The following is a 19,822-nucleotide window of genomic DNA, read 5'->3' on the forward strand; positions in this document are numbered from 1 at the left end:
GCTGAAGGAAATACCTGTAGTTTTATTTCTTAGATTCTTTTGATTTAGTGATATATCCTTTTCTTTCCTGTTGTATGCTGAGTTCCACATTCCCAAGGCAAGATTAAGCAACAATGACTTGCTACAGATCTACAAATGCTGTACTTTCTTCCTTCAGAAAGTCTCTAATAATATAGGCTTGTGTTTTTGGTGGTTGCTTTGACCATAACACGTTAACGATATGAAGTACGGATGAACTCAACTGTACAGTCTACTTCAACCGCCAGAGGCCGTGTTTGAGCCAAAAAAACGAGTCTCGCAGGGGTTACTGTATCACGTGATGTTACACGTCATCAACATGCGGCGGCTGACCCTGTTGTACATATGTCTGAAATCACACCATATTCACTACATAGTCCACTATTTGGGGAGTTTTGCCAAATTGGATTCAAGTCTAAAAACACTGTGGGGAATAGCTGGTGAATTCATGAAATTCTGCAATGCAATACAAGAGGTTGTAGTCCAAACGATAAACATTAGAGGGTAAACAACACATGTAATGCACTTTAGGGAATAGGGAGTAGGGCACCACATCGGATGAAGACTGTTAATTATTTACTCCTACCCTACTTCTGCAAGCTTATATTATATAGCGTCGTGATTTCTCTGCACCTTTGGTGTCAGATTTGAAAGCTTAAGTTAGTTTTATTCCTTTTAAACGTATTATATTACACCTAAAGTTCCACTTAGTGTGAAAGCTCTCACATCGTATACTACCACCTGGTACTCAAAAGTAGGTAATACTTTTCGACACATACTTACTTAGAAGTAGTGCAGAAGGTTGAGTTAAAAAGTTCCAGTACATTAATCTTACTTCAACTTACATAACGATAAAATACACGTAAACAAGAGGTTGTTTTGTTATTGCGTGCTATACCTATGTGTATTTCTCGTTTAAACGTATTATTATTATTTTATTCCAGTACTTAAGACATGACAAGTGTTCAAATGAGTGCTAAGGATGAAATGGTTGAACAGTTCCTGGATTATGCTTCCAGGGGTGACTTGGCCAAAGTTTCCACTATGATCTCTCACTACAGTCAACTGCTCAAAGAAAGCGGGAGACAAGGATGGACAGCCTTAATGCTGGCTGCGAGAAACGGACACTTTGATGTGGTAAAAGCATTACTTTTAAATGGGTAAGTTTATGAGTGTTTACATACATCTTAGTTGTTGATGACATGTTGTTTGTGTTAGTGCCATGAAAGTAGTGTGTAGTATCAGCATTACAAGACAGACTGTATTGGGCCCATAAACAAGGCCCTAACCTCACCTGCTCTTCAGTGTGTGTGTGTGTGTGTGTGTGTGTGTGTGTGTGTGTATTTTATTCTTTGTCAATGTTTGAATAAACGTGCTAAATAAAATAATATATCGTGGATTTTAAACTGTGTGATATGATAGAAATCCTTCAAGTAATAAAGTGTAAAGGTTCTTGACTAAAATGAACATTTCTTGTCAACAGGTGTAATAAAGATTTGGTGAATAAGTCAGGCCAAACTGCTCATGACATAGCAAAATTCTGGGGCCACAGACACATTGCCCGTTTTTTATCCAGCAGTGGGGATGTCACACTTCAAGGGGTTCTACCCAGCAATAAATCTAGAGAGAATGAAACATTCTTCAGTAGAGAATATCTCAACAGAATGAGTGATAAAAGGACTGATTTGGAATGGCTTTCAGCTAAACAGTCTTCTCCTGAAACAGTGTTCATTGTGTTTTATAACTTGGACCCTTTTGTTACAACAGAGCCGGAGGAAATGAAGCAACCTAAGTTAAAACTATACAGGTTTGGAAAGGACTCTGTGAAAGAAGTAATCGAAAAGAGTGACACAGTGGTTATTTTTCTGGGAGTAGAAAAGCAGGAATGTTCACCTTCTTCTCCGGTGTCAAAGGAGGATGGACTCATTGCATGGTTTGCTCTAAATACCAACAACAATCCCACAGAAAGTCTTAAGGTCACAACTTCAAACAGCTTCTTCCTTACAAGGCCAATGCCAAGGCTCCTAATGCTAAATGAAGATGAAGCAGGTGGGACATCCATTTGATTTGGTCTAAGCAGTGTATTATTTAGTGTTTTCTATATTTTGCATATTTTACTTTATATATGACGTTTAAGGATAACTCGATCGAAGCAGTAACTTCTGAATAAAATTCTCCTTCCAGAGGTATGAATCTCTTGTATTCAGTTTGCTCCTTTAATCCACACAGGATTGCATTTTTTTTTCTTTGATACATATTTTACTTTATATATGACGTTTAAGGATAACTCGATCAAAACAGTAACTTCTGAATAAAATTCTTGTTCCAGAGGTATGAATCTCTTTTACTCAGTTTGCTCCTTTAATCCACACAGGATTGCATTTTTTTTTCTTTGATACACAGGTATTGTTGTACAAGCAAGGTCTGTCCTTGCATGGCACAGCCGGTACAGTTTCTGCCCAACGTGTGGTGGTGAGACTAAAGTGGATGAAGGAGGTTACAAAAGAACCTGCTTGACAGAGGGCTGCAGGAGTCTCCAGGGAATCGACAATACCTGTTACCCTAGAGTTGGTAAGTAACCTCTGAGTTGTTTCTGCTATCTATCAGAAATCATGGTCAGATTCACCAGTGAATTTACTCACCAGATTTTTGGGCTCCTTATACTACAGATCCTGTGGTGATCATGCTGGTCCTTCACCCAGATGGGAATCAGTGCCTACTAGGAAGAAAGAAGACATTTCCTCCAGGAATATTTTCATGTCTTGCTGGGTTCATTGAACCAGGTAGATAAAAAGCAGAAGTTTGCTCTTTACACAAAATGTAGGACTCTGTTTTAAGTATCATTATGGGATAAAAACACAAAGCAACTGATCATTATAAAATTGTGTGAGAGTAAATATTATTGGTGTTCTTTTTAATCTTTTTTGGGGTGCAACAGGACAATGTCTAAATGCTTGAAAGTTGGAAGTTTGAAGCAATATATGTTCTCTCCATGTCTGCGAGGGTTTCCTTCCACCTCCCAAATTACATACATGTAGGTGAATGTATATATGAATGTGTGTGCATGGTGCTCTGTAATGGAGAGGCATCCCATCCAGGGTGTATTTCCACCTCACACCCAAGTCTCCCAGGACTGGCTTTCCACTGCAACAGCAGTTATTGAAGATGAATGAATAAAAAAAAATTATGGGCAACTAAAAATCTTAAATGACAAAAGCACACTCAAAGTACTAAAAGTTCACAGGCGATTCCAAGTACAACTCATGTTGAAAGCTATAATCAGCAACCTTACAGAGAAACCATGAGGAACCCTCTGTTTTAAGAGTGTAATTATGGAGAAAATCTGCATATCTATGCTTTAATTTATAATGGCTTTTATATTGTCAAGATCTGCAGTGTCTTGTAAATGAATTGGTTACTGTGCTTGTTGGAACAGGTGAGACCATTGAAAATGCAGTAAGGAGAGAGGTTTTAGAAGAGAGTGGAGTTGCTGTTGGCCCTGTCCAATATGTCTCCTGCCAGCCATGGCCAATGCCTTCATCGCTCATGATTGGTTGCTTTGCAGTAGCAGTGTCTACAGACATAAAGGTTGATGAAAATGAAATTGAAGATGCTCGCTGGTTCACGAGGCAAGAGGTAAGTGTCTGAATTTTTACTGTTCTACAGTTCTACAGAGCAATCAAAAATATACAGAATATTACCTTAAAAAGTTTCTGACTCTTTGGAAAACAACATACTGGATTTAGATCAAGTTTCCTTTATATGCAGTCTTGAAAAGGTTTGACTTTTGGCACAACTTACTCTAAGGGTAGGTTGAACTCATGAGTGGGCTAAGTTAAGCAACTATTGCATAGGTAGAAAAAATGAATAAAGCACTTTTTGAAATACCCATATTCTTATTTATTGTGTTAGCAACTACCTTAACATGAAGTTGTTTCTACTTTTTTTCATGCAGTTATCATAACTCTGGACCTCAAATGAATTTGCTTAGAAAGCAAAAAACATATTTTTGGACATATTTTGGACACATGGATATTTTTGCATACTGTTCTTTTGCACCATAACAAAAAATAAAAAGCTATATGATTAATAAATGAAAATGACATTATTACACAGTGTAAAACAAAGTATGTAGTCAATTGGAGAATTCTGTCCATGCAGTGTGATTTCGTATAAATTTGTCAAACCTATTAACATTTTCATAAATTTTGCAGGTAATAGATGCTCTTGTGAAGGGTAACCAAGCAGTTTTTTTCATGCCTCCAAAACAAGCTATTGCCCATTATCTTGTGAAACACTGGATTGGAATAAACTCAAACCTTTAAACTGAATGTTACCAGCATTATTGGGGTGTTTTCCTAATTTGCCATGAGATGTGGTTGGGAGGTATGAGAGTTTGAGATGGACTCAAAAGTGCATCTTACATCATAAAACTCTTTTAAATTAATATAATTATTATGAATTAATTGTAGTATTACTATATGAAATAGATGTAAGTGACCAGATTGTAATTCTAACAATCTTATAAATGATTACACTTGTAAGTTGTACTACCTTTCATTCCAGACTGCGAGGGTGGATTATTTCAGAGCCGGTGGTGTATTGCCATTTTCTCGTTTTCTTGCAAAGTTCCAACAGTAAATTTGTCTCCTTGTGCCCAAGACTGGGTAGCCTGTAAAAGGTCCCACTTCGTCCTGCTAGTCCTCGTTTCCAGGCTTATCTTGTCAAGAAGTTAAGCTAGCCTCTTGTCTGGCCAGCTTCATCAGGTTCTGTAGCGATATCAGAAGATGTGTTTACTGCAGTTTCTGTAACAAGGCAGTTTTCACAGGGTGGAGTTGTTGGCCTCATGCCCAACCCCCAACCTGGAGGTCCAGGGGCTGAATCTAGTCTGGCCCCTGACCCAAGGCCTGTCTGGCACGGTTAGACCTGCCAGGGATATTCGTCCCTGCCATTGTAGCTCTCAAGTTCTCTGGGATGTGCAAACGGGTCCACCAATGACAAGGTAGCAGCCCAGGACCAGATAATTGACCAGGATAATTGAAAAAAAAAATTGAGTATCAGGCTCTATTCGCTTGATTCTTGCTAATAAGTCCAATGTTCTAAAATGAGAAAGATAAGCTCCTTGGCCAAGTTTCCCCAGTAGGAACATAAAAAGGTAGAAGACATTTGCTGATCAGCCCCTTCTAAGAGGAAGAGCAAATATCTTCACTGCATTAGCTCATCAGCCTCATGTAAGAGGAAAAGCAAGTGTCTTCACTGCCAAATGCAAGAGAGCAGTGAAGTGAAAAGGAGAGTTTAGTACATCAGCCTTTCACAGAGTGCCCAGGTATACTTTCAGTGGCTGTGTCTCATTCTCTAACCTTGACGGAGAGCTCTGGTAATATCAACAACAGGAGACACTGCAGTGTATCCAACAGTCTATGCAACCAGTGTTGCTATGTTCTGGCCATTATCACAGCAGAGCATGAACAGTTATGGGTTTGGCCCCTGGAAGCATCTCCAGAATACTAAAATGTTCACAACCGGTCATGCACACCCTTGTGAGTGTACCATCTACCTGTTGTGCAGGCAAATGAAACATTTTTTCACTGTGGTGCAAAACACTACTGTGTTTTTAGTACAGTCAGCTTTTTCACTATAGCCAGAGGAAACATACCATGTTGTTGCCTAACCCACCATTCCTGCCAAAAGTGTGGAGGTTGCGATATAATAATAAATCTGCCATTATTATATTAACCTTATCTCGCACATGAGAGTGTGCCCAGCGTAGTCCTGTGTCCAGTGAGGGCTTTCAAGCCGTATGTGAAAGTGACAGCAAGCTGGCAGGTCACTGAACACTGTTTGGCTCTTCTGTCTAAAGAGAGCTTAACCTATTGGGTAAATAATGTGATCGCACAGGCATACTTGAACACAGGTCAAGAGGTATCTTCTTCCATTAAATGCCATTTGATGCTCCTTCCTGGGCAGCACTAATATAAGCGTAACTGAAAAGGAAATTGTGCTGGTGGTCTGGAATGAATGGAAAGAGAACAGAAAGTTATGTATGTAACTGTGGATCTACACCTTTTGAGTGGAGTACCACCTGGTCACTCTGGGTGAATGGCTGAACGATGGGGCTGATGTAGAGAGGACTTTTTATAGGCTACCATGGGGACAATATTTGGTCAACTTTGCTAATGGCATTTGGCCACAAATGCAGGAAAACGGGAATACATCACTAGTTCCAAAGGTAACCATTCTCCACTGAGTCATAGAGCCATGGTTAAATACCCTTCCAAACTCATGATAAAGAAATCTTCTTTGCTATGTTGTTTCAGTTATTTTCACCTTTAAATACTTTTTTCAAGTGGATGTAAATGTTTGTAGTGTCACTCTATACTGTGTAATAAAAATCATATGATGTGTAAAAGTAAATCATGAAAGAAGTTGAAAATATTGTGTTTATTTGATTACACATACAACATAAACGTTTAAGTGTGGAATAAAACATGACAGTGTGTGCTGTTATCAGGATGGTCTGATGTAGCCTTATGTGAAGCAGATGTTCTACCACCCTGGAGTTGGTTGTTATCCTATAACAGCACATAACCAGTGATTATTATTTATTAAAGAATGACACATCATACATTTTATTTGTTTTATATTTACATTTAATGTTGTGGAACTTCATGAAACAAGTTATAAACTTGTGCTCAGAGCCATGCTGTTGTAGAAAATTAATCTATACTTTCTGACCATCCAGATCTAAGAACTCAACAGCACTGTGGTATAAATCATTAATACATAGTCATTTCTAGTAACTTTTTTGTTATTTAGCAAAGAAATATTTTCTGTAAGGAGAGTGACCATTTCTAGCTGTTATAACATAAGTATTAACAGTAGGTATCAATGTCCCATTATCTATATTCTATATAACATTATCTATAAATGGGTAAACAGAACAGTATGCTGTTTGTTAGTTTTATAGTTGGTAATTTGCTGTGGTATATGCTTGTGGTAACAGGAATAAAACACTTTGGGATGTACTGATGCACACTCCAGGTACATCAAACCACCATGTCACTGATTGTTTTACTATAACATGCATAAGTTTATAACTTGAGCACAAGTTTATAACTTGTTTCAAGAAGTTCCACAACATTAAATGTAAATATAAAACAAATAAAATGTATGATGTGTCATTCTTTAATAAATAATAATCACTGGTTATGTGCCCAGTTGCATTTTATTCATTACATGCACAAGGTAACTGCATTAAAAGCAAGTAAAGTTGCAATAAAATAATACATTCATGCAGTATATTAACATATTAGCAATGATGTCTGACCTCAAATGGATATTATACATATTACATAAACAGGAATCAGTGTGAAATTAAAACATATATGGGGTGCTATATACAGTAAATATTGAGTAAATAATATTGAGTAAATTAAAAAAAAAAAGTTTCTGAACTGCTGTTTACTCTTCTTGCCTATTTCTGTTATGATCACTGTTGTCTCAGTTTGAAAAATGTTAGCTAGCACAGCTGTATCTCACAGTTTTCAACATAATCAAAATTAGCATGAAACAAAGGTAGGTCAACATACTCAGTAAAACCAGGTGAAGTCATAGAATTCTCCAAATTGTCAGAATTTTCTATTGGGTAGTTATCAGGAAGGGACATCTTTGACAGAGCCATGTCTTCATCAAAACCCTCTCTGTCTAAGGACATTTGGGGCTCTATGTGAATGCGACTCTTTTCATTGAGTTGATTGGTCACAGAGAAATCCTCCAGTTTTAGCACATTCACCGCAGCCTCCCTCTGTCAAACAAAACATATCAATTGAACACACATTTGTAACCACAGTAAAGTTGCCTCAAATGACTTTACTAATCTTTTAATGTTATCAATATGTCAATCAATACTAATGTCTTGGAATAACTACACAATAAATAGCCTAGAGATTTTACCAAACCTTTTTAATCCTGTATATTTCTTTTTACAACCATGGTAGTTTTGTTATTTATAACACCAAACTTATTTTTAACAACTACATTCACTTGCTGATTGTTTAGCCAATATCAAATGCTGAGTGTTCCACTCATGAAAAAATGTGTCAAAAATCACAAGAAAAAAGTGCAACGTTTGCAAAATAAAAAAATTAAAAAAATAAATGGAAAAATAAACAAATGCATAAATGAAACTCAGAAGAGAGAAAGTACAGTAAAAAGACAGCTCATGTTTTTTTTATTCATATAATGTTGACTGTTACTGTAGCTGACGACATTTTTAGTCATTACCTCATATGGAGGATTTAGCAGCCAGTGTCCAATAAGACTATGCCCAGGGTTAGCGATGTTGGGGAAAAAGTAGTCCTTATAGCTGTGAGACAAAGTATAAGAGTATAAAATACTGATAGTATGCTACTATGCAAAGAGTATGTAAAAAAAAAAAAAAGTACACTAATTATTTTCACACAATATATAATGTTCTACACAGTGATTGCCAGGTAATATTAAAGAACCTACAGAACAAATAGAAAGAAAAACAAGAATGAGTAAGAATTAACTGAACATAAGAGGATAAATATGGTACTTACACAGTTCTTGAGAGAACTGAGAAAATACCGAATACAACAATAAGAAGTACTATTGGAACTGCAGCTTGTATTATTTCATCACTTTCTGGAAAAAAAAAACAATTAAAAAAACAACATCATTATTATTGAAATAATTAAATGTCTTTTTTTTTTAACTATCATTACTCCATTTCGTAGAAGATTACTCACCAAGACGAAGTGTTGTAAATTCAGTATTTGCCTTTAAAAAGTTACCAGATGTAGTCTCTCCATAAATAGATACAGTGTACTTGGCGTTTGTCTGTAGGTTGTGGAAAGAGTGCTGCCACTGATGTGGGAAAACCACTAATGCTAAATGAAAGGGAAAAAAATCACATTCTGAAAAACTGCAGTGCAGTTTTTAATGATAAAATTAATAGAAATAACAATTTATATGATTTCTAAATTAATAACAAAAACTGCAGTGCAGTTTTTAACATTAAAATCTAGAGGCTTACAGCTTGTTTCATGGGCACCACTTAACACAAGTCTGTACTGAAGAACATTTGTGGTTGAGGATTGTTCTTTCCACACCCACTGGACTGTCATGGATGTTTTTGTCACGTTTACAGGCTGCAGCTGAATAATGTCTAAAAGGGCTGAAAAAACACATCAAATGTAGGTGTATACTGTACATAGATTTGGAAATAGTTCATTTTATGGTGAACAGATATCTAAATAATTATTGTACAAGTCATTTCTAGGTGCAGTGCATTTTATAAAATATGTTACATGATTACATCTGAAAACAGGATTTTAAGAGTCAAAAATGTCAGATGAAATTATAAGAAAGTATTTTATCTAGACATTGACTTGCTAAACTAAAGAGTAGGTGCATTTAATTTTAATTAATTTTTTTTTTTAAATATTCAACAGTCTAATCAAATAATCCAGTGGTACTGTAGGTGCAGTTTTATGTTCAATGTCATGCCCTTTAAAGGTAGCACATTGTAAACACCACAGAGAAAACTGCAATACTGGGATGTGTATATATTGACTTACTGCCATACTCTAGACTGGCCTGAATCGTTTCTGGGGGTGCACACAGAGTTCCATAAAGAGAATACACACTGATGCTGTATTTCTTTAGGGGCTCGATGTGACCTGAAACAGAGTTTGAGGTAGAAACATATATTTAACTCATTTCTGTTACCACAACTTTTAAAAGTGAAACAAATGATAGCATGTAATTTATGACAGTTTAGTAATAATAGTCTATAGATTAAATTCATGCTGAAGCAAGAAGAACTGGCTGGTGGGCCTATAATACTAGTGTATTGATTTTGTTGGGTGTAAGCAAATTTTTTCCTGTTAGTGCTCATTTGCTATTTTTTGTGTTCCAAAATTAGCACCTGTGCTCATACATGCGAAGTGGCACATCACGTACTGTATTTAAAGGGAGTGGATTTCATTTGCAGCAACTCGCCTAACTACACCCAACTGCGCCAATCTTTGCTAAGTCATGAAAATATCAAGGTTATATAATGTCATAATATTATTTGAGTGTTTATGCTATAATCACAAAAATAGGGGACTGTTTCTCACACATCTTTTTGATATACTCCTGAAAATCTGTTGCAGAATTTACCTGTCAGAATAGTTGAAAATGTTGAGCCATTTAGTCTTTTCCATTGTTTAGAGAAATCACCACCAATAGAGAACCACTCAATGGCAAACTCGCTAACATTCACAGCTGATGTCTCCCATCTAATCCTCAGTGAAACTGCTTCACTGCTGGCCCAGAGTCCTTTTACCTTGGGCAGACCTATCGGTAATATTGGTGAAAATTTATACTTATTTCTTACATTTTCATATGTTTAACATATTCTAAAACTTCTAAAAGGTTTAAGAACTAGCATTTGCTCGAAAACCCTATTGTGTCTGTCTGTCTGCCTGTCTGTCTTTTATTCCTAATTTCTGTCCATTCTTCTTACGACTATCTTACATGTCTATGTTAACTGATAGATAAATAGTGGCTTGTTTAAAAGCTCTATTCTTAGATAGTATTCTGCATGAAGCTTAAAACAAAATTTGACAAACTAATAAACATAAATGTAACAAAACTAACAGACAATACTGTATAAAACAACATATTAACCACAGATTGATTCTTGTCTAGTTTGGTCTCATTCCTTTTCAGTGGCTAAGTACATAATACTTAAATAAAGGGAAAATGACTGATTTCTGTTCTTTTTACACCCATGTTCTGTTTACAACAGGTTTACAACAATAGATGATGTACAATAATATAAAGATAGTAAGATATTTCTTTACCATATGAAAGGCACATAAAACTGACATTTGTGACGGAGCATTGCATAAACAGGAAAGGGCTGTTACTTCTGATAGGCAGTTAAAAGATCTTATCTAACATCCTTTTGCATAGAGTGAAATGTTGCCTAATGTTTGTGCTAAAATAATGATTATTTGTTAGAGGAGGAAAAAGCTCACTTTGAAAAACACCAGCATTGACTCGAAGATTAGTTGAGGGAGACTGTCCAGCAGTGTTATAGGCGATTACTGTCAGGTCATAGTCATCTGCAGTTACCTCTAAGATGGCTTTCTGATCCTTAGTATGAATTGTTCTCTTCAAACCTGGCTGCATGGTAGGTGTGTAGGTCACATTATATCCAAGAATGACTCCTCTGGCCTCCTTTATCTCCAACTCCTAATGTACATGGATAGTTAAATACATATTGTAGTTATAAAAGGACTGTCTTTAATTATCCCTTGTAACCCCATCTAACGCCATCTAACCCCAAAAAGGTTTGGTAATCTTGATTTTCTTTGTACTCTCATGCATGCGTTGATAAATGCCAATCGCCCATAAAGTTCAAAGCATATTCAGGACACAGCTGATTTTCAATGAATGATGCCCACAAAACTCTGTAAAAGGCAAAGCTCACAGAAAGCTAAAAGCACAAAATGACGACAAAAGAATTGGTAAGTTATTTTGAATTTTTGATCTATGCCAAAAAAAAAAATGTTATTTTGCAGCTTGTTTCATGGGCACCTGAAAATGACGAAATCTGGAGACACATTACAGAAAAGGTGAATTAGGTGTGAATTAAGTGAGGTAAAATAAAATGGTTTGACATGAAAAAGGAAAAATATATCTACACTGTACCCAGGTGATCATGGACACCAAGCACATTACATGGGGAAGCTGCTATGTTTAACTGTATTATGGCCTCGCAAGCAGCAATGCGCTCTCCCAATGCCATCTGTGTGGCCCGATGATAGCACACAGCACATGAGGGAGTATAAGGCTCATTGTAGGTTGAATCATAACAGATCAGTCACTTATCTCTGTTTTAAATATGCCAGAAGCAAGAAATTCAAGCACTGACAAAATGGCACAAGATCATAAATTGCTTTTTGAATTAGTGCTTGCTCTAAAGTGTTGCACATTAAAAGAAGATGCCAAGCCAAATGGAAATTATTTATAAGCCACCTAATGTCAGCTGCGCCACTGCATATTCTAGCCCATCCTCCTTTTGTATGGCAGCATTTCTTTTGTCTTAACTGAATGACTAGTTATATTTTACTTAATTTATGGATGTGTTGGTTTGCATCCATGCTTCTTTCATATTTAATAGTTGTTTAATTAATGAAGTATTACTGGGTTTCACAATTGTTTTTTTTAATCCATTTGTGCAGTTGAAATAAATTATTTACTATTATTATTATTACTATTTACACCTGACAATGTAATTCATATATAAAATTGCAGTAACTCATGCCAATTATGTGATTCGAAAGCTGATTGACTGATGTTCTCATTAGTGAGGCTCCTTATACGTAAATTTATACAAACTCAGGAACTCGCATAGGATTCGGATGGTTTTTTGAACAAACAGAATTTTATAGACAAATTGGTTCATATCCAGCTTGATCAATGAGGCCCAGTCTACCTTGAACTTACCCTCCAGATAAGTATCAGCTTTTGAGGCTTGGATCTTTTGCCAGAATTCTCAACATAAAAACTGACATAAGGTGGTGCAGTGGGAACTGAAAACAGAAATCAGAAAAAAAAACAAGTGTTCTATTCAAAGCACATTAAACATATTAAATTTTGGTTTCAAACTTTCCTTTTCTACTTACCAGCCTCTAATGTCATAGCTTGAAATTCTTCACTCCAGTCACTCCAAAGCCCATAATCCCCACTACAGGCAACAGTAAGGGTGTACTGGCTAAAAGGCTGCAGGCCATCAATTACATGTGAAATCTCTAATTTGTCCATCTCAGAGATAGTCAATGAATCCTGAAGATGGATTGGAGTATATGTATGAATAAGATGAATATTTTGTTATTGTAATGCAGCTCTGCTTTTCAGCCACAAGTGGTAAGGAATGTATATTTGCTATTTCTTTGATTAGAATTTGCTATTATATTAGAAAAATACAGTATTACAGTGGTACAGAGCATTCTGTGCAAAAGCTGAGCAGCTACTCATTTTATGAACAACTAACTGCATTTCTGGTATAATTCCTCTCCTAAACACTTCAACTATCTTTTGTAGTAAAAGTTTTACCACTGTCCATTGTTCTGTAGTGGAGCATTTGTAACGGATTTGACATTTTGTGCTGTGCCTGTGACCTTTGTTCCATGTTACATTTAGTGATGTTACCGTTGCATTCACTGATGTGATAACAGGACATGGAGCTTGGGCTAAAACACAAATTTGTTATGTATTTATTTGACATAAATAAATAAATATGAGAAAAATGCTGAGTAAGTCATACATAAAAAATAAATATTTGGCAATCTAAAAAATGATGATCGGTTCAACTATAGAAATTGTGAACTTACTTATTGCTGTGATGGATACTGTGTAGGCTTCTGAGATTAACTCTACTTTGTTGACGATATCCTTTGATATTATATTCATATTAAAGGCAGCGAGTGGGGTAAAAATGGTAGGACAATGTTTGAAGTCTTCACGTCTGAAACAAGCAACCCATTTTGTGCTCAGAGATTTTGTTCAGCTTAGTACCTTGGTTGTAGTCATATTAAAAAATTGAAAAATCTCACGAGAAAGCATACTGATAGCACTAATACTGATGTGGGTCAGATAGTAAATGGAAGCTTCTGAACATAAACTGTTTGATGTATAAACACTGCTGGATGTTCATATACAGAATATTTAAAAATATTTAAAAATGGAAATCTTATCTATGTTTTTAAAAGCTAAAGGTGTAGCTAGGTTATGAGCAATTTTCTTTAAATTTCTCAAACTGAAAAAAAAAAAAAAAAAAATCTCAGCTTACATGTATTTTCTTGCATGACAATTAACATGACATTTATTTGACAAATAAATATACAGAAATTACACACACAGTTATAAGTTATTACTGATGATTTATCTCTCAAGAGGGTATATTCAGGACATAAACACCAAAATACATACTTACTGACTGAAAATGAATGAGTTCCCTGTTGCTTTGACATTATTTAAATAAATCCATTTGCAGGCAAAGGATCTCTGTAGCACATGATAACGGCATGATGTGTTCAAAAACCTGTCTGGGGTGGAGTGAAAGCACAATTAATGACATCAGTGATACTGTCCTAAAGAGATTATGAAATCCAGACCTTTTAACTACAGTACTGTACATTTAACTGAATTAATCACAAAAGCAATTATAATGAATTGATGAGATCACATATATATAGTCATGTGAAAAAATTAGGACACCCCATGAAAGCCTGTATTTTTTTTTTTTTTACATAATTAAACATATGGACATTTGATCTTCATTTTAACAATTTTGGGAGATTCAAGTAACTATACATATATACATATAACTAAACAAATAAAACAAAAGAAAAGTCTTTTTAAAATGATCTGTAAAATGTAATTTAAAAAAAATCCAATTTCTTGTGAGGAAAAAGTAAGGACACCCCCACTTTTATTTGTACTTAAAATGGCTAAAATTACCTATAGGTGTATCACATCAGTTGCTTGCCTTATTTAAACCTCAGACATTTAGTTTGGTTTGCTCTTAATTGTTGAAGTGAGAGGTATCACCAAAGAGCTCTCTGAGGCCTTCAGAAATAAGATTGTTGATGCTTATGAGTCTGGTAAAGGATATAAAAAGATCTAAAAAGAATTTGTAATCAGCCATTCCACTGTCCAGAAAATCATTTATAAGTGGAGAACATTTAAAACAACGGCCAACAGGGCCAGGTCAGGCCATCCAAGCAAATTCACCCCAAGAGCAGACCGCAAGATGCTTAAAGAAGTCTCCAAAAACTCTCAAATATCATCACGGGACCTACGGCAAGCTCTTGCTACAGTTGATGTCAAAATGTATGAATCTACAACTGCACAACTTTAATTATCATGGGAGGTGTGCAAGGAGGAAACCTTTGCTGTCTAAGAAAAACATGAGGGCAAGACTGAAGTTTGCCAAAGAACACATAGACAAAAGGCCAAGACTTCTGGAATAATGTGCTTTGGACAGATGATTCTAAAATTGAATTATTTGGACACCATAACAGAGAGCATGTTTGGCGTAAACCAAATACAGCATTTCAGCAAAACAACCTCATACCAACTGTGAAACATGGAGGTGGAAGTGTTATGGTTTGGGGATGCATCACACAGCTGAAAGAATTCTGCATTGAGGAGTGGGGGAAACTTTCTTCCAGTCGATGTCAGAAACTGGTAGATGGCTACAAGAAACGCCTCATTGAGGTTATTTCAGCCAAAGGGGGAAACACTAGATATTAGGGCATAGGGTCCTAACTTTTTCCTCAGTTGAAATACTCATTTTTGTTGATTTCTTTTGTTTAATACGTGAAAACAATTTTTTTGTTGTTGTTTACGTGCAATTACATCAAATTAAAACAAGATCAGAAATTGACTTGTTGACATTTCTTAATAAAGAACTGAATATTTAATGGTCAATTTTCACATGACATATATATATATGCAAACTGTTATTAATTTTTTTTTTTTTTTTTTACAAAGAGGGATCATAAAAATTGCATTTTGCATAACAGATGTTTACATATAGTCCACAAGACAAATGACCCAGTTTAAAGGTTTACATACGCTTGATTCTTAATAATGTGTGTTGTTACCTGGATGATCAATGACTGTTTTTATGTTTTGTGATAGTTGTCCTGAGCAGTTAAACTGCCCACTGGTCTTCAGAAAAATCTTCCATTCCTGCCACATTATTTGGTTTTCCAGCATTTTCTGTATATCTGACCCCTTTCCAACAGTGGCTATATGATTTTGAGATCCATCTTTTCACACTGAGGACAGCTGAGGGTCTCATACACAACTATTACAAAAGGCGCAAACATTCACTGATGCTCAAGAATAAAACACAATACATTAAGTGGGGTGGAGTATAAAATTTTGAACAGGATGATACGTGTAAACTGTTATTATTTTGTCTTCTGGGAAACATGTAAATATCTTACGTAGCTTCTAAAGGCCAGTACTAAATGAAAAAAATAAGATCTTTAAACAAAATAATAACAATTAACACTGATCATCCTGTTCAAAAGTTTACACCCTCTTGGCTCTTAATGTATTGTGTTGCCTTCTTGAGCATCAGTGAATGTAACAGTTGTAGTAGTTTTTGTAATAGCTGTGTTAGAGACCCTTAGTTGTCGTCAGTTTGAAAAGTTGGAGCCCAACATCATACTGCCGCTGTTTAAAAGGGAGCAAATATGCAGACAATGCTGAAAAACCAAAGAATTTGGCAGGACCTGGAGGATTTTTCTGAAGACCAGTGGGCAGTTTAACTGATCAAGACAAATATGGGACTCATGAACAACTATCACAAAACATAAAAACAGTCATTGATCATACAGGTAACAACACACAGTATTAAGAATCAAGCGTAGGTAAACTTTTGAACCTGGTCAGTTGTGTAAATTCAATTACAATTTTAATTCAATTATAATTTTTATGATCCCTCATTTTTTAAAATTATTAACATTTTGCAGATTCTGCAAGGCGTATGTAAACGTATGACCCCAACTGAGTGTATATATATAATATACAATGAATAAAATAGAATAACAAATAATAAGAATAATGCATGTCTTTACCCTGCCCATGTGATGGTATAGAAGCACAGACTTTTGTATCCACGACACACACATTTCTGTGGTTCTCGCATCTTTTCAAGTCTTTACCACTCACAGAAAGTTCTTCTAACAATAAAAATAAAACACATAGGTACTGCATAGTACTTCTCTTAAATTTCTAATAAAAATACTTTCACATCAAAAAAGATGACACACTTATCCACATAATTAGTTACAACTCGGAATGCCTCCTGTGATAAAAATATGTAAAGCCTACTGTAAAACAACAGTTGCTGTAATTCATTAGTCAGATATTTTTTTTCTCAAATGATTTACAAGTGAGGAAGAATACTGTCCTAGTATACAGTAAGCAGTTGCAGCCTTACTTGCTGGAGTTGAAGACCTTGCTCAAGAACCCGGTATTGGCTCTCTGGCAGGCCTGGAATTTGAACTGCCCATTTTCCAAGTACTACCAAAGAGCAACTCTGATTTTATCCCTCCTCCCTCAATTTTGTTCACTACTGGGGGTTCAACTTCCCAAGTCACATGACTCACTGCTCTTTTGTTTTTGAATCTGTAGAATGCCTGGAAATAGTTTCTTAAATTTCTGCATACATCATAGATAGGAATCATTCATTACATTGAAGACAAGATAAATGTCCATGGCATCAGAGTGGACAAGAATGAAGCACTGCCCAACAGAAATGATGACTAGTTGATGTTGATGCTGATGCTGGGATACTACTCCCTCTCTTCTGTGTAATTTGCGTATATTGTGTTGCTTTGAACTTACTCTTTATTGCTCGTCTTACACTTGTCAGACTATTTGTACTTGTGTACATTAGCACTTGTGTTGTTTTTTGTCGCATCATTGTCCTTGAGATACAACATTTCGTCCCATAGTACATTGATGAGATAACAACAGGAACTTACTTTATCTGACTATTTAAACTGAGCTTCAGTTTTCAGAGCATTCTTTGAGGTTGTGACCTGCATTCTAATCAAAAAGTTAATTAATAGCTTGTCAGTACAGATAAACTGCCTTGTTACCCGTGTTTACCTGTATAATTGTTACTTCTTGAAAGTTCCTTTCCATGCCACTTTAAGGGAACCCCATCTACTTATTACAAATATACAAGAATTAGAATTAAAATATCTTATCTGGAATTTTTTTTTTTTTTTTTTTTACAATTTCATTACTATATTACTTACAATGACATAGAGAGAAGATGCAGAAAAGTATGCAGAATGTGCTTCTGCATATCATCCTGTGCACTGAAAGCAACCTTAAAGAAAAATAATTTTGTGACATATTCTAAACATTATGACATTAAAACTTTAAGGTTAAGAATGCAGCAAAGAACTTCAGAATAGCTATGTTGGGAGCAGACTTTACTTCTAAAATGATACTGTTCCTTCCAAAATTAAAACTCAGTAACATTTAGATCTAGATTTAAAACCTAGAAAGGCTTGTTGACATTTACAATATGTACACAACGAAGACCTTTATAGTTCTGCTATACAAAAGGGAAGAACAACTGCATGAAAATGTTTTGTACAAATTTGTATTTTTGGTATGAAACAACAAACAACTCCACCTTATTTAAATATGCTGTAAAAAGCTTTGGAGAGTCCAATATAAAAAGTAAGGGAAGAAAACTACTACTTGCCCTACTTGTTATGACCCAGCATCTGGAGCGGCACAGCCAAGAAATGGACAACTTCAATGAATCAGTTATTGAAGTAGCACCTGAAAAAATTTCAGTGGTTAACACAGTTAGAGAGTTGCTCAATCACAGTGAATCACATGTTCCATGAGAGACAATTTTGCATCAGGACCATGACTCTTCATTCTAGTGTCCAGTTCCTGCAACATGCAACTGACAGTTATCATGACTGGAAAGAGCATTGCAAGTAAAAAGTCAGTTGAACGACAGCACAGTTACTCTAAGTCTCAGTGAATGAAATAACAAATTTATGAACTGAAATCTACAAAGACAAAGCAAAGACAGGTCTTGCTTTGAAAATATTCATATGTTCCTTGGAACATGTGATTCACTTTGATTGAGTAACTCTCTAACTGTTAACTACAGACACCTTTTGCATCAGCTTCAGCAAAAACTGTCTACATCTTTTTTTTAGTAAAACTCTAAGAGCAAAAAAAAACGTATAAAGATTAAAAACAGGCATTTTCCCCCATCAACACAGTAAACTGATGGTATTTGTATGGAGATGGAAAGCCCTGTTTCTCTAGAAACTTTGTGTACTGATGTGTGCTATTGTTTCAGCCTTCTCACTGTAAGGGTGAAGCATTCTGGCCTGTACCATTCTCTTACTGTACATCAAACATGCACTCGCCCACTTGTCAAAAATACAGTGAAGGATTTCTGACTATCACTTTGTACCACATCTCTGTACATCAGTGCTCTGTTGCACCACAGAATTCTCAAATGTACATTTGTCTTTGTAATAAGTGTTTTATACACGGCAACCCTACTACATCACTCTCTGTGTAGCTGTTGATGGACTGGCAGTTTAATCACATTCTCCATCAACTGAAGATAACAGATGCTCTTCTGCTTTCCCTTACATATCGTACTAATGCAAGAGCATCATAGTCATTAAATATGTGTTCATCAACAGAATTTCCAACCCTTTTAGTGATGTCTCTCCCATCAATCTCATGCTGCATTTGACTTACCTCCGAAGTGGGAAATGGGAGCTCGAACTACGTTTTTTTTTTTTTAAAACCTATGTGCATTCAAACTACAAAATGGGGAAAAAGACATGGCCTCCATGGACGTCTTTTGTCAGTAACAAGCTGGCCAGCTGGGATGAGTGATGTACAGTCAGCACCATAAATATTTGGACAAAGTTATAGTTATTTTAGCTGTCTGCCACAGTAGGAGTTGAAATTAAAAAAATGAAACAGCTTTAATTTGAGTATGAAACAAAACAGAAATTTGGGTATGACTTCAGCCAGTATATTCAAATTTTGTAATATGACTGATTGTCAAGCAGTCTTTCCCTCAAAGCTACGATCTCTCAGGAATAGAATTTAGTTTGGCTCTTCTCTGAATTGTGGCATGTGTTTTTCAAAAAGTCACTAGGTAGACCTGTTCCATAAAACTTCTTTTTTATTGAAAATGTTT

The 19,822-nt window shown here is 35.6% G+C and overlaps 2 protein-coding genes across 8 annotated transcripts; one reads left to right on the top strand and one right to left on the bottom strand.

Annotated features, from left to right (window-relative positions):
• The first annotated feature begins 379 nt into the window (after positions 1-379).
• On the top strand, positions 380-6,451 carry LOC113531612 (nudix (nucleoside diphosphate linked moiety X)-type motif 12). Of its 6 annotated transcripts, none has more exons than XM_053236022.1 (7): positions 380-776; positions 963-1,178; positions 1,502-2,067; positions 2,422-2,589; positions 2,688-2,801; positions 3,455-3,654; positions 4,233-6,451. In XM_053236022.1, the coding sequence occupies exons 2-7, from the start codon at positions 973-975 to the stop codon at positions 4,341-4,343; spliced, it is 1,365 nt and encodes a 454-aa protein (XP_053091997.1). In that variant the 5' UTR covers positions 380-776; positions 963-972; the 3' UTR covers positions 4,344-6,451. The 6 variants fall into 6 exon arrangements, with proteins under 6 accessions (XP_053091997.1, XP_053091999.1, XP_026778250.3 ...); XM_053236024.1 differs by having other exon boundaries at positions 381-772; positions 3,974-6,451; XM_026922449.3 differs by having other exon boundaries at positions 381-772.
• LOC113525393 (interleukin-31 receptor subunit alpha) lies at positions 6,441-18,536 on the bottom strand. 2 transcript variants are annotated; one of them, XM_026911924.3, is made up of 17 exons: positions 18,346-18,536; positions 17,883-17,956; positions 17,731-17,787; positions 16,692-16,796; positions 14,033-14,144; positions 13,431-13,564; positions 13,153-13,289; positions 12,723-12,882; positions 12,544-12,629; positions 11,070-11,286; positions 10,207-10,383; positions 9,621-9,722; positions 9,077-9,217; positions 8,790-8,930; positions 8,601-8,685; positions 8,302-8,383; positions 6,441-7,822 (listed from the first exon to the last, which is right to left on the bottom strand). In XM_026911924.3, the coding sequence occupies exons 1-17, from the start codon at positions 18,360-18,362 to the stop codon at positions 7,538-7,540; spliced, it is 2,112 nt and encodes a 703-aa protein (XP_026767725.3). In that variant the 5' UTR covers positions 18,363-18,536; the 3' UTR covers positions 6,441-7,537. The 2 variants fall into 2 exon arrangements, with proteins under 2 accessions (XP_026767725.3, XP_053091989.1); XM_053236014.1 differs by having other exon boundaries at positions 17,883-18,393.
• Positions 18,537-19,822: the final 1,286 nt, after the last annotated feature.

Source organism: Pangasianodon hypophthalmus, chromosome 8 (assembly GCF_027358585.1).
Source record: "Pangasianodon hypophthalmus isolate fPanHyp1 chromosome 8, fPanHyp1.pri, whole genome shotgun sequence".
NCBI lineage: Eukaryota > Metazoa > Chordata > Actinopteri > Siluriformes > Pangasiidae > Pangasianodon > Pangasianodon hypophthalmus.